General features: G+C 35.5%; 3 protein-coding genes and 2 long non-coding RNA genes across 11 annotated transcripts; 2 read left to right on the top strand and 3 right to left on the bottom strand.

The window, feature by feature from the left end:
- Nucleotides 1-426: 426 nt before the first annotated feature.
- Nucleotides 427-3,782, top strand: LOC125055412 (dimethyladenosine transferase 2, mitochondrial). The gene is made up of 8 exons (XM_047657874.1): nt 427-477; nt 569-984; nt 1,070-1,211; nt 1,290-1,429; nt 1,587-1,733; nt 1,826-1,965; nt 2,211-2,375; nt 2,718-3,782. The coding sequence occupies exons 2-8, from the start codon at nt 586-588 to the stop codon at nt 2,875-2,877; spliced, it is 1,293 nt and encodes a 430-aa protein (XP_047513830.1). The 5' UTR covers nt 427-477; nt 569-585; the 3' UTR covers nt 2,878-3,782.
- A 409-nt stretch (nt 3,783-4,191) lies between these two features.
- LOC125055399 lies at nt 4,192-8,931 on the bottom strand. 2 transcript variants are annotated; one of them, XM_047657856.1, is made up of 5 exons: nt 8,561-8,931; nt 7,222-8,357; nt 6,973-7,144; nt 6,636-6,743; nt 4,192-6,409 (listed from the first exon to the last, which is right to left on the bottom strand). In XM_047657856.1, the coding sequence occupies exons 1-5, from the start codon at nt 8,652-8,654 to the stop codon at nt 5,028-5,030; spliced, it is 2,892 nt and encodes a 963-aa protein (XP_047513812.1). In that variant the 5' UTR covers nt 8,655-8,931; the 3' UTR covers nt 4,192-5,027. The 2 variants fall into 2 exon arrangements, with proteins under 2 accessions (XP_047513812.1, XP_047513819.1); XM_047657863.1 differs by lacking the exon at nt 6,636-6,743 and having other exon boundaries at nt 8,561-8,929.
- A 1,138-nt stretch (nt 8,932-10,069) lies between these two features.
- LOC125055428 lies at nt 10,070-11,354 on the bottom strand. Its single transcript, XR_007117887.1, has 2 exons — nt 11,062-11,354; nt 10,070-10,902 (listed from the first exon to the last, which is right to left on the bottom strand). It is a non-coding gene; the product is annotated as an uncharacterized LOC125055428 (long non-coding RNA).
- A 2,303-nt stretch (nt 11,355-13,657) lies between these two features.
- LOC125055422 lies at nt 13,658-15,524 on the bottom strand. The gene is made up of 2 exons (XR_007117885.1): nt 14,854-15,524; nt 13,658-13,895 (listed from the first exon to the last, which is right to left on the bottom strand). It is a non-coding gene; the product is annotated as an uncharacterized LOC125055422 (long non-coding RNA).
- Nucleotides 15,525-15,842: 318 nt separating this feature from the next.
- Nucleotides 15,843-25,637, top strand: LOC125062259 (ribosome-binding protein 1). 6 transcript variants are annotated; one of them, XM_047668167.1, is made up of 21 exons: nt 15,843-16,003; nt 16,434-16,655; nt 16,829-17,005; nt 17,463-17,639; nt 18,013-18,166; nt 18,244-18,441; nt 18,531-18,676; nt 18,749-18,861; nt 19,499-19,652; nt 20,214-20,294; nt 20,742-20,897; nt 21,616-21,721; nt 21,798-21,904; nt 21,993-22,124; nt 22,220-22,360; nt 22,553-22,642; nt 22,821-23,270; nt 23,548-23,664; nt 24,015-24,095; nt 24,175-24,228; nt 24,351-25,637. In XM_047668167.1, the coding sequence occupies exons 2-21, from the start codon at nt 16,455-16,457 to the stop codon at nt 24,369-24,371; spliced, it is 2,856 nt and encodes a 951-aa protein (XP_047524123.1). In that variant the 5' UTR covers nt 15,843-16,003; nt 16,434-16,454; the 3' UTR covers nt 24,372-25,637. The 6 variants fall into 6 exon arrangements, with proteins under 6 accessions (XP_047524123.1, XP_047524042.1, XP_047524451.1 ...); XM_047668086.1 differs by lacking the exon at nt 15,843-16,003 and adding an exon at nt 16,156-16,290; XM_047668245.1 differs by lacking the exon at nt 15,843-16,003 and adding an exon at nt 16,169-16,294.
- The last annotated feature ends 687 nt before the right edge of the window (nt 25,638-26,324 follow it).

The raw sequence follows: 26,324 nt of genomic DNA, 5'->3' as shown, positions 1-26,324 counted from the left end.
TTACAGCCAATTATGCAGCAATTCACCATGACTGACACTTTAAATACACCTCTTATAAGGATAAAGTCTTAAATTAATATGGGTTTGACAAGTCAAACTGTCAAACCCAAGGTTTTCACAGATTTATGACGACATTGTGGCAATGTGGGAAATTGGTGACATTCTGTTTACCACCAAGCGCTCGGTGGTAAACAAATAAAACCCGATACGCAAATAGAGACAGAAAAACTGATACTCTGTTTCGCTCGCACTTAAGTATTTCACGTTAATGCCTTCTCTCTTAAGTTATTATTGTTATTTTAGAAGCTCATCTAGTTCTATACTCTATCTACGGTCCCGGGGAAACATTCTATAGGAGTTGGCATCACTGGCTACTAGTATATTAAATATTAATTTACTTATTAATTAATAACCACTATAATAAACATTCCCATTAGAGATAATTTAATATCATCATCTATAAACAAATTTTTTTTGGTACGTTGCATGATAAATGTTTTTTAAAAATTATGATACTAAAATTAAAGACAGAAAACAAATTTTTACTTAACTCAATATTTTATTACAGTTTTAATAAAAGGAAAAATGCTGGTGAATACTATTACAATTCGAAAAACAAATATTAAATTGCTCTTGATGCGTTTTCGACACAAAATTAACAATCAGAGTGAGGAACCGGATGAAAATACAAAAGTTGCGCAGGGGCTTATGAATTATTTAAATAGTAACAAGGAATATAATGATGTTGTACCACACTTACCAAGAATGCTTTTAAAAAAGTATAAAACGCCTGAAACTATGTATTTAATAAACCGGAAAACTGCAAAAGATATCTCAACCATTATTACAAGGAATTTTGAAAAGGGAGCACCAATAGTTGAAGTGAATCCTGGACTAGGATTTCTTACTGAAGAAATTCTCAGGAATCAAAATAACCCTGTATATCTGTATGAGAGTACTAAATTCTTTCAAAAGTCATTACAAGTATGTCTCCTTGCCATTCGTTAACATACACCTACAAAAGGTTTATAATACAGTAATTCTAGTAAGTCCATATTTACACTTACAGGAATTACATGAGAAATATCCTAACAGAATCATATACAAAATAGCAGATTTTTTTGGAATGTGGAAGCTTGCATTTCAGGATAAAATTGACCAAGGAAATCGAATAAAAGACCTATTAGGAGACCTAGCTACAGACAAAATAGGTGCTGTTTTTAGTCAATACTTTCCAAAAAACTACTGTCATTATTGTCGAGTTTTGAAATGGTTTATTTTATTTTAAGGTAGAAAGTTGCAAATAGTTGGAGCTACACCTGGATTATCATTTGTGAAACATCTTATTAATACAATTGTTTTTCACAATATAACAAATCAACTTGGTAGACCAGACTTATTTATTATATTACCAACACATCATTATGAGGTAATAATATTTGATTTTTTAAATTAGAAATATAGAGATAAAGATATTTTTTTCTTGGTTTACATCTGTTGTCTCGTGTACCCAAACATATTAAAGTAAATTATGTTTGTCTATAAATTAAGTTTATGCATAGATACTAATTGTGATAATATTATAGTTTCTTACAGATTTGAATGTCCAGCATGGCAAACATAAGTCAGTGCCATCATTATTTCAATCTCTTTTCCAATATAAGGTCCTTCAGAAAGTACCAAAAGCACATTTTTTGCCTTGGACTTTTCCACCATCTAAAAAAACCTCAGTGGTAAGTAATAATAAATTTGGTAAATATTGCTGTACTATAATTGATTGTATTAGCAACCTTACATTATATTGTTTGTTATTGTTTTATTTCAGATAGATGAGCATTTTTTGTATTTAGTCAATATAACTCAGAAGGAAACTCTGCCATGCCATCCAGCCTACTTACCATTACTGTGGTATTTCTTTAAACCCCAAACTTTTTCCAAATCAACAAGAGTAATTCCTATGCTAGAGTGAGTTTATTTAAAATCCATGCTATGATCTAATCATGCTTAATATTTTAGATGATGATAAACATTTAGAGACATTTTGCTTAATATAAAATTTAATTTTACTAGGTTTTCATTCATTTTACAAATTAAAAATACTAAAAGAACTAAACATTTTTCTTTAGTTAATATAACCAGTACATTTATGTGGCACTAATTAAACTAAATGATCAGCGACGACGGTGGTTAACGTTTATTTAAATGATTAGACAATGGATTCCGGGATGTGGTGTGTGGCTGATCACAGGACAGGACCCGCCTGATGTCAACAAAGAAGTGGCGCCAGATGAGACAGATGCTCCCCTCCCACATATGACTATCTTCACTGAATTTGGGGACCTGACCTTACAACAAAAAATAACTGTATTTAAGCGGTATGTCTAAAATCGTACGCATTTAATATTATTTCGTACACGATATAAAAAAAATATAAGCGCAAGGAAAAATTTTTGCTACGTCTTTTCGCTTTAACTACTGAACCTATTTTAATGAATTTTTACTCAGATTACCTTTGAAATAGTATTACATTGAACTTTTAATGTCATTTAAAGATACTAAGGGCAAATTTTCTATAGTGAAAACATTTTTTTCCCGATGTAAAAAGAAAAGAAGTATCCTATGGCGCGTTTTTAGTCAAGATATTGACATTGACATTCTACAGCGTCAACTGCGCCTCAATTAATTAAGAAATATTTAATTCGGTTCATTTGTTAAAGGTTTGTATCGTGGCCGGAGTTTGAACATTGTCCATTTCGAGCAACTGTCGAGAACAGTCTACCGAAGTTTGCATCTCATTTAGTTAGCGAAGGTGACCCTGACCCACACCTCGACGACTTAGAACACTCCGATTCAGAAAGTGAATTAGAAAATATGTAAATGATGTACCGGAAGTATTAAATGAGGGATTGTGTTGCTATAAGAATAGAATTAAATTTATCATTTGATATGTACCTAATGTATTAATATAAAGGGTGCTGTATAACAACGTAAGTTGGACCGCCTCTATATACGAGGCATGCCTTTTAAGTTTTGTCGTTTGCAGAAAAAAACTCAACTAGAACCTTATAGTACTTTTTATTGTTTTTCAAAGTATTCACCACGTAGCTTATCCTTTGCAGAGTTTTCTTACACCATCTGAAGCGGGCCGCCTTGTGATCGTCGGAAAGCAGATGCGGTATCCAACGGCAAACTAGCTTTCTCACACTAAGCGTTTCATGCAAGATCTTCTGAATGGTTGTCCCTGAGATGCCTAATAGAGCCTCTATCTCTCGATACGTCACATGACAATCTTCGAGAATTAGTTGTCTCACAGCAATGATGTTTTCTTCAGTGAAGGCGGATTTTGGGCGCCCTTCGCTAGATTGGTCACTAACACTAGTATGTCCAGGCTGGAATTCTAAATACCAGCGTTCGACAGTCCGCAGACATAGGGCTTCATCACTGAACACAGATATTAGCTCTTCAAAACACTGAAGCCGTGTCAGGCCTCTTCTAAAGTTGTAGAAAATTATTGCACGAACGTTTTCCTTAGAAAGATTCATTTTCGTACGTAACTTGACAGATTCAAATCGACGCTGTGACTAAACAATAGCATTAATCCTAATACTTTTAACTATTTTGAGATTCAAAATGTAAACACATTCGAATATAGTACAGGTCCAAATTCAAAGTTGCCGGGAAATATGGAAACGACAGAACTTAAAAGGCATGCCTCGTACAGGATTGTTGTGAGGGCCGGCGGGATCTCCGTCAGGGCTGCGGAAATAAATAATTTTCTTGTACCTTCGTTTTTTTACTAATTCTAACTCACGTAGCTTTTAAGGTATTATTGTTATTTCGCAATAGACTGTGTCGTCTAACAAATAAAAAATATTATTAGATTCATTCACGATTAAGAAATTAAAGGTTCCTTGATTACTACTAAAACGCGTTATACGTATAAAGTTTCGCAATAATTAAAAATTATTATCTAAAACTTCATTGAGAAGATTTAAATTTCCATACTCTACGCAATGATAAATCAAAACCATAATGTTTTTCGGTTTTTGAGGCCCTGTCAGTTCTCATACATAATCTTGACAATATCGTTGCTACACTAGAAACAAGTATTTCTTATATCTATAGCTTTAAAGATGTAAAGGATTGTGGTGAATTGCTGTTCACCAGGTATTATAATAGTAAAAGATGATCTAAAGACAAAATCTCTTTATTTTACTTACGATCAACAAATTCTACACTTTTTAGCCATCGATAATACGAAAAGAAGTATATTAGTATAGGATCACTAAGCAGGAAAATAACATTTAACAAAATGGTAACAAATTTAGATAACTATTTTAAATCCTTTAAAAATGCAATTTTTAACTATAGTCTATAATGACATAATTCATAAATAATATTGTTCCTTGCAGTAGATAAAAATATATCATTAATTACGAAAATTAACATAACAGGACAAGACAATACATTCAATCTCTAGAAAATACTTTTTTATTCTATGTTTTATAGCTATATATACACATTTTCAATATTTACATTATGTACCAATTTACAAATATTGCTTTTCGAAATTTAAAATATTAATTTTATATTACAATTTATAAAATAAATACAATAAAGAATACTTAAATTTGATACTACCTAAACTGTCTTATTGAAAAATATTTTATAAGATACTTAGAAAAATCTAAAACATAAATACATTTTACCAATTTGTACAGAATCATTTAAGAATTTGGAATATATTTACAAATATTGTAAACGAATAAGTAGTATTAAGTACATATCACGGATCTCTAACAATATGCTTAGTTCAAATTAATCGAAATACTCATCAAGAGATCAAAAAGTATATATAAGTCATATATTTCAAAGAACACACAAAACTCTATGTGAACAACAAGCTTCTTTACTCGAAAGTAAAACTATAAAACAATTTAATACCTTCACCATAATATAATATTTACATAAATTTTAGTTATGTTAAAGAACTAATTCATTGAATATAAAAATATGATATAAAGTCGTTATAAATTTTGAAAATGTTTATCGACGCACACGCCGCGGCTGTTCGACTTCGGAGTTATGTAGTTGAGAACCGGAACATCCAGGGCGATTTGATTATTTTTAGAAACACTTTGATTGGACATTTTTTGCATCGTCGAATTGGTTGCGACATTGAAGCTTATGGTGTTAAGGCTGTTCTGTGATACGCTCGGACTCGACACAAAGTCTGTCCATTCGTCGTCGTCTGCGACTAACTGTGACTTCTTCGGAGCCGCATGTTTGGGTTTGCTCGAAACGAAGTCACCCCAAATATCGTCATCGAGCGTTTCGTTCACGGCGACAGAAGCTATTTTGTGCACCGGCGATGCGCCTTTGCTCGAGCCGGACTCGCTTTTGAACGCTTCGAAGCTTTCGAGAGGATTGAAACTTGAAAGATTTTGTAAATCTATCCCAGGTTTGGGCCAATTTATCTGCGAATAACTTTCGAGAGAAAGCGGTTGTAAAATTTGTCCCGCTTTTTGGGGGCGAATAACACTCGGGCCGGGATTCATAGGTTTTAGAATTGACGTATTCACTGGACTAGATTTTGAGGTCGTGTTCACAGAAATATTATGATTCTGCACAGTGTTCGGTGTGAAGACTTCGTTTGGCCTAATGTTCAATGTATCCGATGGAAGTCTACGTATGACCTCATTGCTAAATTTACTAGTTTCCGGTGACGAGGTTTCTGCACATTTCTGATTAAATGCAGGCGTAGGAGCCGATTGGAATGTTTCAAATTCATCCTCTACATTATCACAAGGTGCCGTTCCAATAAGGCTAGCACTTGGCGGGTGAGATGCAGCCTCTGCAGTACTTGAATTATCATTATTCCAGGCAGTACTAGATACAAAATCAGAAAAATCATCAAATGTCTCCTTAACCTCGCCAGGATCTGGCCAGTTTAATGTGGGCACGGTTGGCTCAACTTTGACCGGTTGCAATAATTGACTTTGAAGAACCATTCCTGCATTTGGATCAATAGTTTCTTCTGTTTTTATATCTATATTTTGGGCACTTTCAGCTGTACCTTTAAAATCTTGAAATTCCCAGTAATCATCATTATTTTCAAAGGTAGACTTTTTTTGGGTAGATATCTCTGGGTTAATGCCGTGGTTCTCTATCGATTGTGGTAATAATACAGGTGGTGTAATGTCGTAATGAATCGTTTTTGATCTTGGAGTTTCAGAGTCAGTAGGTGTAAATATATGTGTATCAGGCAAATTGATATGTCTAAGAGGTTGCACACTGAGGGTACTCGAATGGATCTTGTCTAATTTAGATACTGTAATGGAGCTTCCAAAGACATTCAGATCTGCCGGTCGAGACTCTTTTAGGGTCTTTTCTCTGTCTGAACTGTTAGCTGGAAAATAAAAAAAAACATGAAATTTCTTACTCCACCTTTATTTATGTACATTATTAGGTTTGCTCTGAATGTGTTAATAACAATGCAGCTTTTCTTAATATCTAAAATTTAATTATTTTTATTTCCTCTCTCAATCTCAGAGCACTACACACATATCACTGTGCTGTGAAGTTAGTTATATGATAATAGAAACGCGTAAAAAATGACTTCAGTCGTAACTTACCAGTTGAAAGTAACTCAGATATTTTTAGAGTAGACTGTTTGTGAGCCATTTGATCTAAAGTGGTCATGAGGTGTTCTAAATCTAGGAGTAGAGCTTCGGCATAAGTGTCTATCGAATGGCATTTATGATGAAGCAATGGTGTTAAGTGTATATCCATGTGCAAGACATGCAAAAAAGTTCAAAGTGGAAATAAATGTTATTATTGTTAGTTAAATGTTGACTGTGTTTTAAAGTTATTTCAATAGTGTCAAAACACAACCTTTGAATCAACTTTAAATATCACAGTCCTAGCATTACTTAGCCACACAAATATGTTTCTTAAATGTAGGCAACTTACATCCTTGTCCAGTTGAAGTAAAAGGATCTGTCCATGTGATGTTTTCTTTACTTTTTTCAGCACTGAGGTCTGGTTGCTGTGGTGTAGTAGGAGATTTTTGAGGTTTTAGAGGTGCTCCACATAAATTTGTTGCATATTTTGGCATCGAGGAATTCCACTTGGGGCCAAACAACTGAAAACACAAAAAAATATTGATAAGTTACATTTATTTCCAACCAAATAAGACATCAGCAACATGAATTTACTTACAATATTTCGTGAATCAATGCATAGGGCCTTTAAAAGAGTTTTTTGACCAAGAGAATTATTCCAATATACAATGTAAGGCTGTCTTACATCAATTTCTTTCAAATGATGCCACGTTTCACCTAGCGAAGACTCAAGATTTCCATCGAATGCTGTTTCAGAATCTGGTAAATCGTCAGGAAAGATATTAAATAAAATATTTTTTATACTTTCTATTACCTGGCCCTCATTTTCATTACTTTGAAAGTTTAAAACAGTGACATGTTGAGAAGCATGTTCTTCTACTATTTCTTTATTTACTGAAGACTTAAAATCATCAAAATCACCAAAATCTTCATCTTCACTATTATCTAGTTCAGCTTGACTATTGATAATTTCATCATTTAGTTTCTCGTTATGTAATTCTTCATCTATAGTTTCATTAGCATCAAAATCGGCTTTGAAATCCCCAAAGTTAAAATCCTTTGGATGCTTACTTTCCCAAGGATTACCAGCACTTTCAATAATGTTGTAATTGCTGTTTGTAGTGAATTTAAAATCTTCAAAGTCATCAAAATCATCGGATGTATGCAAATCTTGTTTAGATTCTTCACATTCAGATGTTATATTTTGTACAAGGACTTCATTACTCACAATATCACCCTCAGAATGTTCTAATAATTTGGTTGGTGATTCTTCCCCTTCTTTAGAAAATAGAGATAAATCATTCAATTCTGGTATCACGCTTTCTACTTCATTTTCTTCATTACTCTCTTCTGTTACTACATTAGAGTTTACACATAAAGTACTTTTATCAGGGGATTCTATATGCGGTGTAAAACATGTTATTCCATATGTGTCTGAATCTTCATCTACATTACTATTATTACTTACTACCTGATCTACAAGATCACTTTCTTGCTCTACCTTTAAGTTTAAGTCTTCAATAGCCACATCATCAATGGTTACTTTATCTATGGAATTTTGCTTACTTGGGCTGTGTTTAGAATGTTTAATTATTTCAATAATGCTATGATCAGTCTTTTCTTTACTGGTTTCATTTTGTGGTTCCAAGGCATCATTATTAGGCATAACATCATGGAAATTATTAAAATTTCCATAATTATATTCATCATTTTCATCTTCGTCCTCTGGTGACACTGAAATATGGATTTTATACATAATTATTACACACAGTCAGCAAAACAGTACTGACAAACTAAGTCCTGCATATATACATTGAGAATAAGTTATATCCAAAGACAAAAAAGATTTATCAACCTAACAGTTATGTATTAGCTTTAATCTAATAAATTCTATATTTCTCTGCAAAAATAGGTAGGTTTATGACATTTTTACTTACATCTATACTGTAAATCAAATTCATCAATTTGTTTATCCTCTTCACACTGGTCTGGCGGAGGAGGAGTACTGCACACCAACGGAGGTATCGACATTTTTTATGTGAATTTCACTATATCCAAGATTTTTCAGGTTTTAGTGACGTTAATGCCAGAGGTATATAAGTTAATTTTTACATTACCAAGGACCATAAAGAAGTTGATAAATACTAATGATAATCTCTTTTTATTAAACAGGGACTAGTGAAGTAGTAATAACTTAACTTTAGGAATTTTTAATTTCTTAAGCAGCTGTTGACAATAAATAGTAAAAACTAAAATTGATTCTAATTTCACAGATCAAGTCGAGGTATAAACTATAAATTGATTAAGAATAGTAGGAAGTACATTATATTATAGCTGTACTACTTAGTAACTCCACAGACTAGACTATGTGATAAAATATTTTTTACCTGATAGCACAACAAAATGTGCATCTACTTAACTAATATTATGAAATCTGATAAAAATAAACACAATCTCTTACACATTTCTACACACTGTTATCTAGATTCGCTAAGGTGCTAACGTTAAAACACATGTTAGTGCAGATTTAATGACTCCCGAATATCAAAATCCATTACGTTTTTGACATACGAGAAATACACTTAGCGCTGAGTCTTATTTTTTATATTATGGCGCGCTAAGTTTTGACTGTGAGTCTTAGGGTGAGATCTATAGTCCGCACTTGGACTTTGCTCTGACTTAACTATCGAGCTAAGACACAGTCGGTATTTATAGAGCAAACTACGAATCTCTCCGAGTGTTGGCTTAGCTTAATCCCAAGTCCACGAAATCGACGACTTACCAAAAACTTTGACTATAAGCCTAACAAAAATAATGGCCTAAAATTTGCTTTACCATCATATCTTTTACTGGACTTTTTATTTTTGTCGGTTTTTAATGAACGGTGTTGCCATTTTGTATCGGAGTTCCATAGACTTTGGGAAAAATAGAATTTGAATTCAAAGAAATTATAAATGATCTTGATAAATACCTATGGAATGCATGAATTAAAATAATTACACATTATTATGGTATTTATTGTTGTTTATTTATATTATTTATGTAATTGTTCAAACCCCATTTTTGAGAAATCTTAAAAATAACTGGTGTGATTTTGTATGTCACCTGGCAGCCCTGGCATATTATAGTGACAACTACTGCCAATGGACTTTGTATCCGGCTAATAAATAAATTAAAAAAAAAAAAAAAAAAAAAATAGTGACAACGAAATTCAAAACTATAACCTTACCGATGTTTCTCGCTTCACATCTGTTATTTTCGTTTCCCTGAATCTTCTACCATTTATTACCTGACTACCCTAAAAAATTTGAGATAGGAGTGGAACATATAGAATTAAAAAAATCTGTTAGAAATAGAATTTCTTCAACAAAAATATAAATAAGTATTAGAAATATGTATTACACTTAAAAAAAGAATCAGAAAATAAATGTTTAAAATGAAACAAGTTTTGTTTTGATATTCTTTATTACCGAACAAATTACCTAGTTAAATTGTGCAATCACAGATTGCCGGAATGCTAGACCTGTAGGAGATCTTTCATTGTTTCTGTGTTACTCAACTTCTGCTGTCAGCAAGATCACCATCATCATAAGCATAGGGGATGCTTATGACTCTGTATACCTATATTATGCAATACAGCACAAGCTATAATTATATATAACTAGTATATTTTGTCAATTTTGACTGTAGTCCTAGCTGTAAACATGGAAATTTCCTTTTCTACACTCCGAAAACCCTTTCAACAATATGCCTAGTTCTTATTTGAGAATAATTATAATTATTGTCAGCTCTTGTTGTTGGATATAAAAGTGTTGTTAACATGAAGTTAAGTGCCGGATAACCGCTGTCACCTACTAAAACTCCTTCTAGTTCACCATTTAGCAGCCTTGCATAAGCCTGGCAGTTTCTAAATATCCTGCTGTTGTGTGAACTGCCAGGCCACCTGGTCACTATATCAAATATGTATTTCCATATCAGGCCCTATTATTGCTTGCACATTTACAGAAAATTACCCTTTTTTATTTCTGTATGCTTCAGAGTGAGCGATACCTTTGGGTCTATTAATTTTTATATGGGTGCAGTCAATAGCTCTGATTATACTGTTTAGGTCATGGTGAGTATTAGATCTTCCTAATTCTTCAAACTTCCTTTTGGCTGTGTTCATATTTCTTGGAAAATTTACAAATCTAGGAAGTAATTTACTCAACTCTGCAGAGACTTTATTTATAATTAAACAGCCTGTACATTGGCTTATTCTGTTCAGATCACCACACACCATCTGTAATGTCAATGAATTATTATTAGTTACATATATGTTATGTTTCTGAAAGTCAGAAGACAAATGTCTTCAACATATTATGTATTTAAAATCATTTGAGAATACATAGGTATAATATTCAAATCGAAAAACCATACATATTTATGAACACAATATTACCTGAAAACATCCAGTTGCATTTTTATGCCTTAATGCAATAAGTATTTGCAATTGCGGTAGGTTTGGCGATCCTCTGTTGTTATAAGGTTGCAAATTTGTAATGATCAGTGGCAGGATCACATTTAATACCGTGTGTTTCAAAATACGGTTTCTTCTTTTGAATTCATTCTCACCGTACAGGATGGAAGGATTTTGGTTGTATTCGTTCCGAACATATACAACACTTTAGGCAAAATTTTCAATTGTTGATATTTGATACAAGTGCTCTGTTGTTGTTGTCAAAACAATGCGATCCGTTCTACGTAACAAAATTATTGTCATCTTTAAATAATTAATACATTTTCTAAAGGTTACTCGTAAATTTCTAGTTATTGCAATAATAAAATAAATGAATACATAAATAACAATAAATTGAAGATATATGTGTACCGTTTTAGATGTTTAAATATTTGTTTTTGTTTACTTTTTTAAAGGATAATAAACAAAGTATTGCATGAACTGAAACATCAATTTGTATTTTGACATTTGCTGTCTTAGCTTGGGCTTAGCTTAATCTCACCGTTAAAATGTCTATAAATACGAAATCATAGTTTAACCTTAGTGTACACTAAGCAAAGTTTTTCGTAAGGTAAGTCTGAGCAAAGTCCAAGTGCGGACTATAGATCTCACCCTTAGGGTGAGATCTATAGTCCGCACTTGGACTTTACTCTGACTTAACTATCGAGCTAAGACACAGTCGGTATTTATAGAGCAAACTGCGAATCCCTCCCTAGTGTTGGCTTAGCTTAATCTCAAGTCCACGAAATCGACGACTTACCAAAAACTTTGACTATAAGCCTAACAAAAATAATGGCCTAAAATTTGCTCTACCATCATATCTTTTACTGGACTTTTTATTTTTGTCGGTTTTTAATGAACGGTGTTGCCATTTGGTATCAGAGTTCCATAGACTTTGGGAAAAATAGAATTTGAATTCAAAGAAATTTTAAATGATCTTGATAAATACCTATGAAATGCATGAAATAAAATAATTACACATTATTATGGTATCTATTGTTGTTTATTTACATTATTTATATAAGTGTTCAACCCCATTTTTGAGAGATCTTATAAATAACTGGTGTGATATCGTATCTGTCATCTGGCAGCACTGGCATATGTTGACAACAAAATTCAAACTACATAATATAAGCAAACCAACTTCGTCTCTCGCTAATCGCTTCACATCCGTTGACCGTTATTTTCGATTACCTGAATCTTCTACCTTTTATTACCTGACGACCTTGCTTGCTCAACGGATTTTGTACCTGCTTAAACGACTGACCACGGCTATTCTCACTCGGACCGGACTCGCTCACAAAAAATGGATAAAAAAAAACAGAAGCCTTACTCGGAATATGAGAGGCAACTGCTTGTACAGTTGGTTCAGTCAAAGATTGGCATTCTAGAGAACAGGAAGACGGACGCCGTTTCCCAAAAAAAGAAACACGAGGCTTGGGAAGAATTAGCAATAGAATTTAATAACTCTAACGTGTCACATACTGTAAGTAATCCACCAACATACACTATCTATAAATATCAATATGCTGTACGATAATTACAAAGATAGATATATAACTAGAGTATAGTTAGGTACAAGGATAGAATGAGCCAAAGCCAAAGCAATGCTAATGTAACCTTGGTGGTAAATTTTGGTTTGATAAAATTTTCATGTTTGTCATATGAACTTTTATATTTCAGTACAATTTTTTTTCGATTTTAGGCTGATTCTAAACAATTAAAAAAGATGTGGCAAAATATGAAGGCAAAAGCTAGGGATGCCAAAACCCTTGAAGCCCAAAGGAAGAGGACAGGAGGAGGACCAGCACCGCCTGAAATGGGGCCAATGGACACTCAAGTGATTGCAGTCATGCCACAAATAATGCCATCAATAGATGTGCCAATAGACTGTGACACATTAACTACAGTAGAAGGTAAGATCATTTCCCAAAGATATAATTCCTCATCATTTTCAACCAACTCACATCCACTGCTAAACATAGGCCTCTCCCAAAGTATGTGACAACACTCTGTTCTCACCCCTACCAGACTTCTGGACAGGTATATTAGTTGACCTGCATGTTATCTTATTCTAACCAATAAAAGACATACCTATATGATAACTTATTTGACTGTTTACTTTTATAGCTGGTACTGGTTATGACAACGACGGTGAAAGCTGGAGACCAAAGAGGGCAAGAGTGTCCAGTATAGAGGCCACACTTGAATCTGTAATTCAGCCGGGAACAAGCCAGGACTGGACTGATGAAGCTGGGTTAACGGAAACCAGTGTTGAGGTCACCACTAAAAGTGAACCCTCTCAGCTATCAGCTACACCATCAGCGATCAGAAAAAATAAAACTTCATTTGAGGATATTAAAAAAAAATTGCTGTGGCAAGAGTTAGACAACAACAAAAAAAAATTTGAGATAGAAGTGGAACACATGAAACTAAAAAATCAGTTAGAAATCGAATTTCTTCGACATAAATATAAATTAGAACTAGAAATTTTACAGTTTAAAAAATAATCTGAAAATAAATGATTAAAATGAAACAATTTTTGTTTTAATTTTCTTTATTACCAAACCAACCTAGTTAAATTGTGCAATCACAGATTGCCGGAATGCTAGACCTGTAGTAGATCTTTCATTGTTTCTGTGTTGTTCGACTTCTGGTGTTTGATCAGTAAGATCACCATCGTCATAAACATCCCCTCTCTGTATACCTATATTATGTAATACAGCACAAGCTATAATTATGTTGCTGGTATTTGTCAATTTTGATCGTAGTCCTCTCTGCAAACATGGAAATTTCTTTTTGCACACTCCGAAAAACCTTTCAACAATATTCCTAGTTCTCAATTGAGAATAATTATAATTATTGTCAGCTCTTGTTTGTGGATTCAAAAGTGGTGTTAACATGAAGTTCAGTGCTGGATAGCCGCTGTCACCTACTAAAACTCCTTCTAGTTCACCATTTACCAGTCTTGCATACGCCTGGCTGTTTCTAAATATCCTGCTGTCGTGTGAACTTCCAGGCCACCTAGTCACTATATCAAATATTTCGAGATCAGGCCCTATTATAGCTTGCACATTTACAGAAAAATACCCTTTTCTATTCCTGTATGCTTCAGAGTGGGTGATACCTCTGGGTCTATTAATTTTAATGTGGGTACAGTCAATAGCTCCGATTATATTATTTAGGCCATGGTGCGTATTAGATTTTCCTAATTCTTCAAACTTCCTTTTGACTGTGGTCATATTTCTTGGAAAATTCACAAATCTAGGAAGTAATTTACTCAACTCTGCGGAAACTTTATTTACAATTAAGCACACTGAAGATTGGCTTATGCTGTTCAAATCACCACACACCATCTGTAATTTCAAGGAATAATTATTAGTTACATATATGTTATGCTTCTGAAAGTCAGAAGACAAATGTCTTCAACCAGTGTGTCCTGCCAATGATGATGCATGGTGAAGAAACATCACTGACACTGGTTAAGCGAGCAATGGGGAGAGCTATGCTTGGTATTTCTCTGAAGGATCAAATTAGAAATGAGGTGATCCGTCAGAAAACAAAGGATACCAATATAGCTGTCTGTAAGGTGAACTGGCAATAACAATTTGTCCGATAGTGACCTAGAACAAGCAAAAATAGCATGGGACGCATTCTGGCCCACTGGACTGACAATCTGAAAGTACTGTCTATATCAAATCGAAAAACAATACATATTTATGACCACAATATTACCTGAAAACATCCAGTTGCATAAAACCTTAATGCAATAAGTATTTGCAATTGCGGTAGAATTGGCAATCCTCTGTTATTAAAAGGTTGTAAGTTTGTAATTATCAGTGGCAGGATCACATTTAGTACCGTGTGTTTAAAAAAACGGTACCTTCTTTTAAATTCATTCTCACTGTACAGCTCGAAAGGATTTTGGTTGTATTCGTTCCGAACATATAGCTTAGGCATACGGGGATTCATATCGGCTGCAGTTCCTAACGTTTCAATGTTTTCTATTGAAGTTAGAACTCTCTCTATATTCTCCATTGTCACTTTCGATATTGAAAATTCGTATCAAAGCCAAAACACAAAACGTCACAGTCCTTCAGGAAAGCGTAGGTCTTAAGTAGGTATACGGGATCGGTACAGGTCCAAGTCACAAAGCCAGTCGTTGTTTTAATAAATATTTATATGCTCAAACAAACAGAAACAGAGAAGTGAAAAAGCGGTTGAAACTTTTGAATTGTTGATACAAGTTCTCTGTTGCTGTTGCCAAAACAATGCGATCCGTTCTACGTAACAAAATTATTGCCATCTTTAAATACATTTTCTAAAGGTTACTCGTAAATTTCTAGTTATTGCAATAATAAAATAAATAAATACATAAATAACAATAAATTGAAGATATATGTGTACCGTTTTAGATGTTTAAATATTTGTTATTGTTTACTTTTTTAAAGGATAATAAACAAAGTATTGCATGAAATGAAACATCAATTTGTATTTTGACATTTGCTGTCTTAGCTTGGGCTTAGCTTAATCTAACCGTTAAAATGTCTATAAATACGAAATCATAGTTTAACCTTAGTGTACACTAAGCAAAGTTTTTCGTAAGGTAAGTCTGAGCAAAGTCCAAGTGCGGACTATAGATCTCACCCTTAGCCTTAAATCTTAACTATTGCTAATATAATCTGTGATCAAGGGTTGTGAAGTGTCATAAGTCATAACTCATTTGTCATCTTTTTTTTTACGATTTCATAGCTTTGGCCTATGGCACTTATAAATTTAATGTTTCTTGATTTATGTGTTTTTTTTCAATAAGTACATGACTTGACTTAAATCAGCAGTTATTTTATAGTATTTATATTATATTCAAAGGTACCCCGGCTAACAGGTAAACATTTTAATAATGATAATAATTACCTGTTATAATTATGATTTAAGAGTTACAGATTTTTATAAAATAATACTTTCTTACTGATAACAATTAACGTAATATTTAAATAGTGCTAAATAAAATATATTCTTATTAATACTTAACGAGTTAACAGTTCACTGTCAATAACCTATGACATGTGTCACTGCTTACGTGTCAGTATTCGTAGCCCGTAGGTTGTAGATGATCCGGGATTTCTAGATCGGAGGCTAATGCAGTTTTCAGGAAGATTTAACATTTTTTAAGTATGTATGTGCGGCAATCAGTACGTTTTATTTTTGGTTTAATCATTTATTACGTATTTACATAAAAAAGTTCTAATCAAACCGCTAAATATTATAGACTAATTTAATTGATTTACTTAATTTCGTGTCTACTTTTTCCTCAGGGCTTTGGTGCAGCAGATCCAATGGAGCTGCAGGCATTACTTGTATTCGGTGGAGTGGGTGTAGTAGTCGTAGCCATCGTTCTCCTCATGGGACTCTTCTCTGCTTCTGGAACTAGCTATGAAGAAGCAATAGCCCAACAAAGAAAAGCTACGAGTGAATTGTTAGCTCTGGCTGATAATAAGACTAAGAATAAGAAGACGAGTAAAAAAGCTAATAAAAAGGTATGTACCTTCCACCTCATACTACATATGAATTATTTTCTTAAATTATTTTTTTTGTGTGCCTTAAATAATCCCTTTATAGTCATGATGTTTTTTTATAGACAATCATATAAATAATTGATAATATATACATGTTCCTAATAAATAAATTAATTTATACCCATCTTGTACAGATAGCAAAAAAAGAAAAGAACAAGGAATATCCAACAGCTGTGACGGGAAGTGATCATGACAGTGAGGCCCCTGCTGAAAGTGGATTAGAAGATGAACCCACAGCAAAACCTCATGTTGACTTTAAGCCACCACCAGTTGTTGTTGAATTCCCCAAAGACACCCCTCCTACTATTAAGGTATTAGCAATATCTAATTGAATTTTACTAAAACTATAATTAAAAAAATGTTGAATAAGGGAAGTGTAAAAATGAGGAAGGTAAAATAGAAATATTTCATGCATGATTTTTTAAGATCCCTCATTATTTTTTTGTAAACATAAGTACATATCTCCATTACACATATATTCATAAAATGAAATGTTTTTTAAACTTGGGAATCTGAAATACATTATATTATTTTTGTAGTATCATTACCCGTGCTAGATAATGCCTGGGTACTTAATCTTATCTACAAAGATGCATTAATTTTAGTGACCTTTTAACAAGTGGGTGAATGATATCTATATTTAAATATGATGAATGCATGAATGCAGATACGTCAAGGAGAAGTTAAACATAAAAAGATCTATATTTTATTGCACATACACTTTAAAGGCATATTATACAACTAAGGAGTTGAAATCATCTTGTACAGATTCGTAAACGTGGCAAGGATTCTAAAGTAAAGCCAATACTTGTAAATAAAGAGGATCCAAGTTGCGTTAGCGATCTGAGCTCAGCGGATACTTCAGCTCCTGTCACCAATCATTTTGAAGAAATGCAACCTAAGGATGAGTTCGAGTTATTACACTCTTCACAAGTGGGGGATAAAGTGAGTTTCTCACTCAAACCCTATATTTTGGTTGTCAAAAACATTAATAAAATTATGTATGTTGTGGAATTATACAATTTTGGTACAGCACAATATACATACTTAGTGATTTATTTTGGTATCTCATGTACCACTATAGTTATAGATAGTGGTCGAGATAGATAGAGTGTCAATGAATTCATTTGCTTCAAAAATCATGCCACCATCAGCTTAGAATATTTATTGAGTGTTAATGGACTGTATCATTCTTTAATATTGCATATTCTCTTCATTGTCACATAGTATTCTGGTATCAAGCATCTGTTCAAACAAACAACTGTTTTACATTAAATTTGTAGTTTAAATGATGACATCATTTTTTTAATATGACTAGATTGCCGACATCAAACAAGAATCTGTGGAAAAGAAGGAGAAGTCGAAACAAACAAAGGTCATCGCCAAGGCACCGGTTAAATCTGCTGAAGTCGCGAAGGAGGCGTCTCGTGAAGTCAGTAGTAGCAGTGAAGTACCAAAGGAACAACGAAAAGGTACGTCGCATTCTTCCACTACATACGGTAAAGCTATAGGTATTAAGACTCCCTTCTACTTATCAATGTCATTGTAGCTAAAAAGCCAGAGAAGAAAACGGTAGAAGAAGGACCGAGTGAGGAAGAAGCTGTGCCGCCACTGAACGCCCCGCAGCCCAGCGAGCTGACTACAGACAAATTGTTGAAGCAAGCTATGGTCTCCGCTCCCGCGCAGTCCCCGCCGTCCACAAAGAGCAAGAAGAAGAAAGCCGAGCCTAATGTGCTCTCACTTATTGGTCAGTGGAGTCGATCGTGTCTCGTCTCTGAATTTTATTTCAAAACAGCTTTTTTCTGTTAAATCTAATATATATAATCGTTATTTCAGCGAGTGACAGCGGCGGAGTGTCGGTGAGCGAATTGGTTCGGGTCGTGAAGGAGGCCTCTCTTTCGCGCACAGAGATCCAGATTCTGACGGATGCGCTGCTCAACAAGCAACACGACCCCTTGCCCGAACACTCCGAATGGACCGAGGTGAGGTTTTTTCTAATTTAATTAATACGATCTCGGGTCGGAATCTGGAAAATCAAAGTCTGTCGTTTCTAGGGTCCCAACGATCCCATGCAAAAGTTGAAGAAGCAACTGGCCGATAAGGAGAAGGCCCTCGCCGATGAGGTGGAAGCGTCTCAAGCGCTTCATGCCAAGTTGAAGGAGCTCAGGTGAATATAGTCTGTGATAATACAGACCAAACTCGATGTTATTCATTTATAAATTGCTTTTAAATAATAATCAATGATAAGAATTAAATGAATAATCGCACTTCCCGTTATTCGTATCACGTTTGACATTACTATTTCTAAATCGACGATTTGTTGGAAAGTGCTAATTTCAGCCAAATATTGTGGCAATCGATGTCCGGCATCTGGCATTGGCATTGGTTAAATCACCGTTCCAAGTAATGGCAATGCCTTATTGAACTCGTCCCAAACAATGTGTGGGTGGAGGGTGTCTCCAAGGCGTTAACTCCTTGAGAATGTAGTCCTGGCCTCTTTGAATTATTGACAAATAAATTAGTCTTATCTTTATAATCACACTGGTGATGCTGATCTTTTGTCAAAGTTCACTGAATACATTGATTTATTTGGCTTTTTAAAAATCATTCAATGGACTTAATAAATACGTTATTGACCTACTTCATAAAAAAAAATAGAATAACACCCTCCAGATTATCAATACTATTATTACTAGTTATCGTAGGAAACACTCCCGAGTGTTTACAAATCGTGCCATTAATTAAATTGTATACGAGTCTTCATCAGTCGAAATGTAATTGTGCAACGCACGAACGGCGAACAGGGGCCTCCTGAATGCCGAGCGCGGTCGGGCGACGAGCGCCAGTCGGGCGGCGGAGCAGACGATGGCCGCTTCTCGGGCCGAGCTGCACACGCTGCAGACCAGGATCCAGCGGCTCTTGGACGACAACCATGCGCTTGCGCAGGAGAAACTGGTCGTATGTGTCTTTTGTAACTTGTGTGTCCTACGACCATCTTCACAGTTGAGCCCCGATACGATAGTTGTTCTTCGTGAGTTAGTGTTATTTAAAAAAAAAACTTTGAAATATAGTACACTCTATATTTGTGAATGTGAACCTCAAAGTCATGCCAAATTGAATCTAAATCGCCTAGCAAAAGTTTCATGTATTTTTTTAAGTTTATTATAGTTTAACTATCTCAAATTCGAAAATCGGGACATTTTATTATAAGAAGAGGTCCCTAAATGCAAGAGAAAGCGTCGGTCGAATACAGTCCGTTGTTTTGGCGTAATAATCATATAATTTAACGATTTTAAATATATTTACGAGTTCAACTTGATTTATAATAATTTCTAAAGTTTAGGAGTTTTCTTAATAAACTCAAAACGTATTTATGAAAATAAAATCACATTAGACATAGGATAGCCGCACTCGATGACTCAAAAGTCGACGACGTATCTTGTCTAGGCAAGATTTTTATCTTACCTCCCTTGGCCCGCTAAATTACGGTGGTTCTTATTGGAGGTTGTTGAATTTCAGCTTCAAGCACAATTGGTCGAGGAGAACGAGGCGCAGGCGCAACGCGTCCAAATGGAGATGCACATTCAGAGATTGTCTGAGGTGGGTTTTTCTGAGATTTTATTTTAATTTATATAATATTCCTTTTAATTCATTTGAAGATTATAAACGATTTTCAGATTATTCATTAATAGCTTTTAATTTATAATTTCACCCAGCCGCCGACGATTGTCTAGGCAAGATTTTTTGTGTTATTTATTTTTCTACAATTTGAGTTAAATGACACAAATACCTATTATATTTAAATAATAAAACAAGTGACTTCAAGATAGTGTTAGGATTAGATAGGCGAAGTCATATTATTTAGAGTGTGAAATTAAATTAATTATGGCTTCGCCTAATCGAGTGAAAATAATTAATATTTTTTGATAAATTAAAGATTGATGACAGTTTATTTTTCATTTTCATAACTTCCACTTTGACCTCCCAAAATGGGAGCTTCGAACTCTCGAAAGCAATTCGTGTAATATGCAATTTCGCAATACGCAGTCGGAGGCGGCTCTGCTGCAGCAGCTGTCGGTGCTGCAGGCGGAAGTCAGCGGTCGCGCGGTGGAGGCGGGGCAGGCCCGCTGCGAGGTGGCCGCCGCCAGGGACTCCGTGCTCATGGCGCAGCAGCACGCCGCCGACCTGGCGCATCAGCTGCAGGTCTTTAGCTTTTTCATGTTTTACTGAAATAAATATCAAAAGTCATATTAATATGTTGCGTACGGGCAAAACGTGAGAACGAAACGAAGTCGTAAAGCATTATTATTATGATTTGCGGATTTGGAGAAATTATCCAACTTGTTTTTAAAAGAGCTCAACCGATTACACTTTCCAAAATCCTATTCCGGTCAGCCACATCTCGGTTTAGAAAAACTTTTAAAAACAATTAAAGAGTGGTAATACATTCTTCGGTGTCGTCCGTTTTTTATGTAATTATGTTTAATCAGTGAAACATTCTATTTATCTCTTATTATCCTAGTAATAAAAGCATTACCTTCTTTTATTCCTGAAACAAAAAGTAGACCCGTCAATCCCGTTGGACGAGCCAAGGCTGTACATTTTACTCGCTCGGGCTTTCTTAGTTTTATAAGCGTAGCGATTTCCTAAATCCTAAAAGTTACACCCGAGAGCATAGCCAGACGTAGGCACTCTCTTTGAGTAATTAAGATTTCATTATTTCGTTTATATTCTATTTCTGTACGTGAGTGGTTAATATATAGTAAAACAAAAATCTTTTATTATTTAAAGCACCCGATGACCCAGGGGATGTACGTTTCGGTCCTTCGAGCCGGATTATCTATAGATCGACAGTAAACTTATAACAATGAGTTATGAATATTATAATACTTGTAAGTCATTAATTAAAATGAATTCACAGGAAGCGAACCGCCTATACTCGGAACTGGAGAATCAAAGACAGTGCGCCGTCCACGCCGAGCAACTCGCCAGGGATGAGCTGCGACAGGTTCAGCAGAGACTCACCGGTTCGTTCTCTATCCCTCGGGCTCTCCCCGCGACGGACCGTCCTTATTCTTCAATTGGAATTATTTATTTCGACAGGTCTAACGGAACTACAGAGTGAACTACAGAAGACGAGCGCTCGGGCGCAGACGGCCGAGACCGCTCTGGACGAGTCGAAAGCGGCCTTCGAGAGTCAGAAGCAGCAGGTAGCCCCCGCTCTCGCTTTCGTTTGAAAAGAAAGACTTCTGGTGATCTTCGTTACGATGTTAATAATATCGTTGTTCTCATTTTCAGCTGAACCGAGAGCTGAATTCCCTCCGCGAGCAACTCGCTGCGCGTGAATCGGAATTGGCCGAGGCGAAGCTGATGAAAGCGGCGCCCGCGCACAACGGTCTGTCTCCCGCCGAAGACATCGAGAAACTGAAGGTACTCCCGCCTTCCGAGACTCTGTATCCTTACGAGTTGGAGTCGTGTACTTAAATGAATAAATAAGATTGTGAAAGCGCATGTCGGTTCGGCAGGCGAACGAGCTGGCCAAAGTGGAGAGCGCGGTGGAAGCTCTGAAGGCGGAGTTGTCTTCGGCGCGAGCCGACAACGAGGAGCAGCAGACGCAGCTCACCGAGCTGAGGCAGCAGCTCGAGCGACACCGGGAGAAAAACAACGTACGTACCTCTCGGCGGAACTGCAAATGATTAACTTTCGTATTGGTCCCCGTCACTTCTAATGCACGAATTAAATAATAATGATTAATAATCGTGACTCCTATTATTATCACTATAGGTGTACGTTTACGGTTCTCTTTCTTCTGCTTTCTTCTATAACCTCAAACTAATCGTTTGACTCCGATCACTCAGGAGTTGCGAACTAAAAACTGGAAAGTTATGGAAGCCTTACAGAATGCGGAGAGATCTCTTCAGGCTAAAGCGCAGGCCCGAGGGACCTCTGTAAGTGGAGACCACCTTTATTTATACCCCCGTAACGCCCTTTCCCGCCCTTTACCGCCCTTTACCGCCGCTTGAATACGTCTCATATTTTCTGGCACGTTTGTGACTGACGCTAGACGCTTGACTTTCTATCGGATAAAAGAGAATTTATTTCAGAGCATTCAAAAATTGTCCGCAGGAAGCGTCCAAAGTGCGAGAGTACGAGGAACTGACGGAAGTCCTGCGGTCGGCGTGTCCCAGCGCGGCACCTTCTCGATCCGCGGGCTCCGACTGGATCAGGGCGTTCGCGGACAACGTCGAGAAGCACCTCCGCGACGTGGAGTCCGAAAAGGTTTCGGCCGAAGTCTCGCTCGCCGAGAAGCTTTCCGAGAAGGAAAACGAAAAGAAGAAAGTCGAGAGTGAACTCTTAAAGAAACTTCAAGAAAAGGAGAACGAAAAGAGGGAACTGGAGAGCGAGCTCCGGAAGAAGCTGCTCGATAAAGAAAACGAAAAGAAGAGACTGGAGAGCGAGATGGAGACGAAAGCGAATCGAGCGCCAGTCGACGACTCCAGAGTTGCGGATCTCGTCGAGCAGAACCGACAGCTGCAAGCGTCCGTGGAGAAATACAAGAGGGTGATCCAAGTCACGGTAACTTCTTTCATTTCATTATTTATTTGTGAGGCAAATGTTCATTTTTGAAGTTATACTTCTTTTGGCGCGTTAGGGAAAATGATTAGAGCAAATTTTTACGAAGCGCGCGTACGCCGTCACAATAAACCGACACCCTGAAGTTAGCTATAGTCAACGTTTTAGCTTTTTCTATTGTTAGTGTCGTTTTTTCTACAAACGTAGAATAAAATGTTCGAAAAGATTGTTATCTCGTTACTTCTAGCGCGTGTTTTTTGAAAACGACAATGAATTGCAGGAGGGCGTGCTGAGCCAGCTGCAACGGAACGTGTCCGCGGAAGAGGCGCGATGGGCCTCGCAGCTCGCCGAGCAGCAGAAGGAGCTGGACGAGCTCCGGCAGAGGACCGTGCTCCAGGTGAGGCTCGTCGGGCGCCCGTTCTCGCCGACCACTAGCCAATAAATAAAGTTGTAATGATAAAGTCCATTTTTACGTAGGAACCCGTGGCCTTTGCGTATTCCTGCATAGAGAAGTCCCTGTCCACCATCATCGCGGAGGTACAATGTGTGTTTCGGTGACGTGCGCTTCTTTGCGCTTTCTTGAAACTTCTCTGTCTCCTCGAAGTACTGAAAAACTTAAAACAGTCGCGCTGCGATCGAGTATTGTCCGTCTTTTGTCGTCGTCTCTCTATCTATCGAAGGTGTCGGGATCGTGTCGCACGGGAATGGGATACTGAATGTCCGTTCATTTTCATTCCCGTTTTTCAGATGCAGAATAAAATAGAGGAGTTGGAGAAGGCGGTAGCTAAAAAGAACACCAGTTTCGCCGACGCCGAGAGGCTGACGGAGGTGAGAGAGGAGACGCGAGAGACTTTTCTTTTGTTTGTTTTGGAATATTTACGAACGTAAAACTCATTTTTATTTTCAGGAAAAATTGTTGTCGAATTTCTCAATGGGTGACGTCCGCAACGGTCCTCCGCAGGTCGGTTTCCTTTCAAAAAGTTGTAATAATTACTAAATGTGTGTTAAATAGACCAAACTATTATCGAAACATAAAGTAATTTTAGTTAGTAGTTATTGAAGGTTTATATTATTCATCGACAGGCAACCCTGGCTGAGAAATAACGAATACGTTCAATAGGATCGAGCCGTTCGGGAAGATCCAGCGAAGGCAGATAACGATATTCGCTGCCACTTCTTTTTCATTAACTCTGATCGGAGCGAGCTCTCGACGTCCCTCTGATAAAACGGAAAGATCGGTTCGGCTCCAAAGCTTGACATTCGTGTGCGACCGTATGTGCGGTGGTAATGTTTTGTATTATATTTAATGTGTACATAAAATCCGTTTATTTCTAAGGAAAACTAATTTGCAATAAAATTCTCGAGGGTTCTGAGAGATGAAACGAAAATGAATAAAAGGCGACGCGTCCGAAGATAGGCTTACTATTTTAAGTAGATAAAGTTTTTTTAGTGCAAATTAATACAAAAGACATTTTTTCCAGTTCGATGTATGTTTTTCCAGTACGGGAGCAAACGATTTCAAAATATTGTCCGTTTTACGACGAATTATTATTACGATCGAATTTATGTTTACTTTTACTCCATATTTGATGGATGGAAAACTGTGATTATTATTAAATTTATATTGTGTTTTAACAGACTCGATTCGATATAAAAATTCCTAGTGATTAATGAGTGAACGGTCGACGCCATAGACTGGTCATTTAAAACAAAACTTGCTTTTTAACGCAAAACGCAATTGGCGTGGTGTAAAGACTTGATTTATCATTCGTAAAATAGGGTTAGACGTTTTAAATAGAACATTTACTGTGTTAAATCCTTAATTATAATATATTAGTATGCTTTTGTGTTTACGAAGCTACCTAACTAATTTATTTCGTGCTCTCGTTTCCTGCAATAATAATGATATAATAACAAATTTACATAAAAGAAATTACAATTTATTACATCGTTTGGACAATTTTAGGAAGTGTTATTTTATTTATAAAGATTTATTTATTAGCTTTTGTACTAGAACATAATCATTTTTCAGTGCCTTAGAATAAGATTTGACTTTGATATGCCGACTGTTTATTTTCCACAAATGAGATATTCGATCGATAATGCATGTTAACCATAAGTTTTAGGGTGATTTTTTTGTTTCATTGATTGTACTGATAAAATTATTATTTTCGGAAAATATCTAGAATAATTTGATTATTTAAATTAAATCCGATTTTTCATTGACCTTTGTACTGTTTGTTATATTCTGCGTGTCAAATGTCCAAAATATTAATATACTTAATAGACATACTATGTTATTGATAAGAACCGTTATTATAAAACTCGTAATTTTAGATGAAAATATAATCAAATAAAATATTTCTACAAGTATTTCTTTTATTTATGTTACCACCATATTATCTCTCTCTCGTGACAGCATAAACAGTATTTGACACTTTAGGTAAATTAATTTATTAAGACTTTCGATAAAAAGGAGAAACCACTACCGGGTTTTATGTATGTATGTGGTATATTTCGAGAAGCCCTTATCAACATATACAATATTTGTTTTTTTAATTTTTGTGTGGCAATTATAAATTGCCTAAAACAAATAATGCAATGCTTTCCTTTCATATCTTGCTTAAAATTGTGAAATCATCAAGAACAACGGTTTTTTCCCTCGTCGATATCCATTAGGTCATCTATGCCTTGCAATAGCGCGGTCAAGCGATATCGGCATGCTATCCAATTTGAAAATACTTTTTTTAATTAACTCCATTTTAATGGACCCATAATGGTTATGGGCCCAGTGGGATGTTTTTACTGTGCAATAGGAAAGTCGTAGATTGGATTAATTCAGGAGGAAATAAATAATGTATAACAACATAAACCTTATTTTGTACAAGAGATTTTTTTCAAGAGTTTATCAGAAGTAACAGCATCATAAAATAATTAATTACAATTAAATAATCAAAGAATGGAAAAGGAGTCAATAAAGTTCAGTTTACATTTGAAAAATTAAATAAATAAATATTTATTATTATTCTCTTACATTAAGTGTAACATAAATTCTAT

This window comes from Pieris napi, chromosome 1, assembly GCF_905475465.1.
Source record: "Pieris napi chromosome 1, ilPieNapi1.2, whole genome shotgun sequence".
NCBI lineage: Eukaryota > Metazoa > Arthropoda > Insecta > Lepidoptera > Pieridae > Pieris > Pieris napi.
The sequence above is the reverse complement of the archived record's forward strand: the minus strand, read 5'-3'. Positions and strand labels throughout refer to the sequence as shown.